The 5,253-nt window shown below is 32.8% G+C and overlaps 1 protein-coding gene across 1 annotated transcript; it reads right to left on the bottom strand.

Annotated features, from left to right (window-relative positions):
• Positions 1-3,790: 3,790 nt before the first annotated feature.
• On the bottom strand, positions 3,791-4,665 carry LOC149148490 (early light-induced protein, chloroplastic-like). The gene is made up of 3 exons (XM_089439935.1): positions 4,453-4,665; positions 4,320-4,361; positions 3,791-4,226 (listed from the first exon to the last, which is right to left on the bottom strand). Exons 1-3 carry the CDS (start codon positions 4,564-4,566, stop codon positions 3,879-3,881), a joined length of 504 nt encoding a protein of 167 aa, XP_089296061.1. The 5' UTR covers positions 4,567-4,665; the 3' UTR covers positions 3,791-3,878.
• Positions 4,666-5,253: the final 588 nt, after the last annotated feature.

Here is a 5,253-nt window from a genome sequence, read left to right on the forward strand (position 1 = left end):
CCTCTCAATGAGGTCATCGATGTCATCAAGCACATCACAGATCCCAATATGACTTATTTAGTTCGTATTTGTCTTACTTCTATTTTCTTTTCATTTGATGGGGAATTATGTGAGAAAACTTGTTGTGTCGCCATGAGTTTCCCCCTCTCCCCTGTGGTAGCTAATATATTCATGGAGGATTTTGAATGAAAGGCCTTAGTTTCTTCTCGTCTTCTGCGTAAGAGGTGGAAGAGGCTTGTGGATGACAGTTGTGTCATCTCGTCACGTGGTAAAGAAAAGTTGGAATTATTTTTCCTCCATGTTAATAGTCAATCTCGTTCTATAAACTTCACCATGGAATTTGAATGTAATCGTAGTCTACCCTTCCATGATGTCCTCCTCTCCATGAATGATGATGCATCTTTTTCTCATCAGGTATTTCGTAAGAGAACTCATACAGAACAATATCTTCATGCTAATTCTCATCATTTCCAAGCTCAAAATCTTGGTGTTGTCAACACCTTAGTGACTCAAGCTTTAAGAGTTTCTAATGACAACCATATCAATGAAGAGAAAGCAAATCTCTTAAGTGTTTTCTTTAATAATGCGTATAGTACACTCCAATGTACTAAGGCTTTTCTTAGAGCTGAAAAGGTCCTAATGCTAAGAAAGATACCAAGGATCGATTTTTTTAGTGTTCATCCTCCCTCTATCTAGGGGAGCACTTACAAGACTATGAGGATCCTAAGGAAGCATAAGATGGCTTCAACCTTTAGGCCTTTAAATACCATCCAGAGCTCCCTTAGATCTGTAAAAGACTGAGTGGACCCCAAGAATATGAAGGGTTTTTACGTTATCCCATGCTATTGTGGGATTCCCTACATTGGTAAGATTGGTCACTTGATTAATCAAAGGATTTGTGAACATGTTGTTGACATCAGGCATGGCAGGACCTGCTCCTCTTCTTTGGCGGAGCATGCATATAAATCTAAGCATCATATGTGCATTGAGGAGGACCAAGTCATTGCTAGGGTTAGTCATTTCCATCATCGTAAATTGAGGGAGGCCTTAGAAATTGAAAAAAGATCCAATAATTTGAATAGAGATGATGGTTGAAATATTAGTAGAAGTTGGGTCCCTCTGGTGTCCTCATATTCTTTTAGGCTTCTTTTTGGGATTTATTTTGTTTGTTTGTTTACCTATGTAGGTATTGACGTCCTTTGTATAGTATTTTTTGTTGATTTATTCTTCATTGGATTTTATTTTCTTGATCTTTCGTTTTTTTGTGTATTTTATCATTGTATTCATTCTTAACTCTTTTTAGTATTTTTGTTATTTGTTTAATGGGCCTCAACCCCATATTTTATTGTTGACTCTATTTTATTTATTGACTACTTTTCTTTCGAAATATATATATATATATATATATATATATATATATATATATATATATACATATACATATACATATACATATACATATATATATATATACATATACATATATATATATATATATATATATATATATATATATATATATATAAATTTATTTATTTTTCCATTATTTATTTCATTTCCATTAATTAATATATTTATCAAACTATCTTGTCTCTATTAGGGATTAGGGTCTTGACTCGTTTTTGTAATTTTTGACTTCCCTCTTTTAGAGTTTGACTTTGATTATTTTTTAATAAACTAATTTAAATATTATTTTTCAAAAATTAGTAATATTTGGTTTTAATAAATTAATTTAAATATTATATTTCAAAAACTCTTAGTCTAGTATACAAGTTAATTAATAATATTTGTTTTTAATATTCTCTTTGCCATGGTCTCCCTCTTTATTTGCATCCTCATGATGAAGCACACTTCTTGGTTCCAAAAGGGTCGGCCAAAAAATTCTCTTATGTGAATCATTATTATTATATAATTTATTTATAATATAAGATTTAGATAGCTGAATTATAAATTCATATTTACATTGAATGACATTTTCTCCCCTTAATCATTCTCAAGTTAAAAATAAGCATAAAAGAAGCATGTCAAGTCTTGCAGTACCAGCATAAAAACTGGTAGCTAAATTGTGTGCCCATCTAACTAATATGTAAGACTTAACATTTTCCAAGAGTACAACAACTCCTAACAAACTAAAAAAAATTATACACAAATGCATAACCACTTGAGATTGGCAACTACACACTAAATCAACCAGTTATTACCCTTAACTAATAGAAGCAGATTTGTTAGTCCATGATTTTAAGCATATCTGATTTCGTTTTATTGTGTTTTATTTGTATTATTCTATTCTAGTTAAAAAAAATAATTTTTGGTAGGGGTAATTTAATGGCTTTTTTATTCCTTAAATTTTGCACACTATGCTTTTATCTTTTACTTTGGGTATTTTTTGAGTGGTGCATGAAATCTGTTTTTTCAATTGGCATTATATATGAAATTAAAAATCACAATTTATCATTTCTATATAAATTAAAATACATTGTAAATAGATTTTAATTATTTTTTAGAAAAAAATAGTATTAATTAATTTAGATACTGGATTTTATAATCCATTCATTTTAATTGAGTTTAAATGGTGGTTTCCAATATTGGTTATTCTATATTCTTTTATATATTGTCATAAGTATATCAATTTAAGTTACAGAAATAATACATATATATATATAAAACTTATTATGTATAATAAAGATCCATAAAGAAAAATATCATTTTTTATAATATATATTTTAATTTAAATAAGTCAATACATACAATATATGGCATACATATGTACTAATGAATTCCTCATACAATTTTTCCAATATAGAAAATTTGTTTTGAATAATCACTGGTATTTAGTTAGTTTGGAGTTTAGAAATTTACAACTAACAAATGAATAAACGTTTTTTTAGATATCTTTATCCTCGTTTTTATCCTTAAAAGTTACATCAATGGGTTAGCACTTGGTATAGTTCGTTTCAATTAAGATCCATTCAAGAGTTCCAGCCAAAGATATACTTAGACATATATAAATATATGGTTGATTCTGTAGATATTTTAATCAAAATGACATAGATGGCGGATGAACCTGTCAAATATAGCATAAACTGTCAAAACAATTTGTTACATTGTCCTTTGGTGTACATATATTTATATGGTTGATTCTGTAGATATTTTAATCAAAATGACATAGATGGCGGATGAACCTGTCAAATATAGCATAAACTGTCAAAACAATTTGTTACATTGTCCTTTGGTAGACATATATTTATATGGTTGATTCTGTAGATATTTTAATCAAAATGACACGGATGGTGGATGAACCTGTCAAATATAGCATAAACTGTCAAAACAATTTGTTACAATGTTCTTTAGTAGCAAAGTCCATATAAATTGGGTTGGATTACATCTTTCAATCTAAATAACTTTGTAAATTAAACAAGCTAAACTTATGACTCTTAAAAATCTCTTAAAAATTTGAAACAAAATTTAAAAGATTTGAAAAATCTCCTAAAATTTTGAGACAAAATTTAAAAGATTTGAAAAAAATCCAGTTTAACAACTCTATAGCTATCTTTATAGTTGTTTTTATCCTTCAAAGTTAGCTCTGCCTATTTTTATCCTTCAAAGTTAGCTCTGCCTACTAGAAACGTAGTATGGTTGGTGTCAATTAATATCTGTTCAAGATTAGCGTGCCAAATCGTAATCAGAGTTTCTGCCAAAGATGTACTGATCAGAAATATATTTATATGATTGATTGTGAATGAACTTGTCAAATATATCATAAACTGCGAAAACAATTTGTTACAGTGCCATCTCGTGATAGCAGAGTGAATACAAGTTGGGTTCGATTACAACCTACACTAAGAGGGGTATGAAGTTTGGTACAGAGCTGATGATGATCATGAGATGAGAGGACCTCCCTTGAGGTATTCAGTCAAGGCCAGCGCAACGAGGCCAATCATGGCAAAACGCCCATTCAACATCTCTGCCCCAGAAGACATTATTTCCTGTGATTTGCTCTCTTTGGACACTCCCTTGAACATGGGTATCACAGAAGCAAGCGTGATGAGAAGGGAACTTCCAATAAACAATGGAACTCCTCCGCTGGCCAGTTGAGAGATGAGGTCTCTCCCGCTCGCTATCTCCACCCCGACAGCTGAGACGAATCCTAGCATGGCCAGTCTCCCATTTATGGTCTCTGGGGCTGGCCCACTGAAAGCAAAGACGTCCTTAAAGTTTGTGCTCACCTGCAATATTATTTATGTCAATTCAATTTATTTCAGTGCATGGGCAGTGCAGGGCATGTCAACGCAGAAATTGGCGCTTGCATAATCGCTTACCGTCTCAGGAGGGTTAGAAGCTGATTGCCATGACTCCTTCGGCTGTGGATCCACATGAGTCAAATTAAGTTATAAATAGAATAGCATAAAACCTTCTCTTCGTGGATACGAAAACAGCGACAGAATTACTAACCCCTGCCATGCATTTTACTCGAAGCTGCCTGCTGGTTGTTGACCTCTCAGCTGGCCTCCGTTGCAGGAGCGACGCCCCATTCATCGCCATGAGTGATGCATTTACAGCGGCCATAATCGCAATATAATAATGAACACTATGTATGAGAACGAACAACAAGATAATGAACAGATGAAATAACTAAAGAAGAATAGTCACTATTGATCTGTTATGAGACTCCAGGGCTGGTTATTGTGATATATATAAGGGTGTGGAGGCCATATGGAAAAATCGAGGGGCATTCATCGAACGGTAAACGCTTAGCCAAGTCGAGGTTTCTCTTCCTCGGACTATGTTTCCACGTGGTTGGATAAAAATTGAGACGTAGATCCTCGAACAACCGCTCTTGTGTAACGCGTAGAGTTCATTCAACTTCGTCATTTTCAATCATCAAATAATAAGAGGGCATCACCATCACTATTGGAGGCGGTAGAGTTCATTCAAATAATAAGAGGGCATCACCATCACTATTGGAGGCGGTAGAGTTCATTCAACATCGTGCTGGAACTTATGAGTTGGTGTAAATCAAGTTCTGAATAATTTCCAGCCTCGTGTATCCTTTTCGCATAAGGGCTACGATAACGCGTGATAGGTGGGCTTATTTTCTATCTTTAAAGACTAAAGAAGGTTTTGAATGTCCATAGGGAGTGGGCATTTTAATTAGTTAATAAAGGTTTAAAAGGGCGTTGTCTAACCAGCCAAACATTTAAGGATTTCGTTTTTACATACGTCTAAGAATTTTAAAAGTTTATTTTTTATTTA

The sequence above is a fragment of the Pinus tabuliformis genome, chromosome 9 (genome assembly GCF_031772625.1).
Source record: "Pinus tabuliformis cultivar Carrire ecotype Pingquan chromosome 9, CPIR1, whole genome shotgun sequence".
In the NCBI taxonomy this organism is placed as follows: domain Eukaryota; kingdom Viridiplantae; phylum Streptophyta; class Pinopsida; order Pinales; family Pinaceae; genus Pinus; species Pinus tabuliformis.

What these genes read in the sequence shown, in the direction of transcription:
- LOC149148490 (XM_089439935.1), bottom strand. Translation starts at nt 4,566, where the DNA reads ATGGCCGCTGTAAATGCATCACTCATGGCGATGAATGGGGCGTCGCTC. An exon ending in GAGTAAAATGCATGGCAGGG is followed by an intron (nt 4,362 to 4,452) that starts GTTAGTAATTCT and finishes GTGGATCCACAG; the next exon opens with CCGAAGGAGTCATGGCAATC. An exon ending in CTTCTAACCCTCCTGAGACG is followed by an intron (nt 4,227 to 4,319) that starts GTAAGCGATTAT and finishes ATAATATTGCAG; the next exon opens with GTGAGCACAAACTTTAAGGA.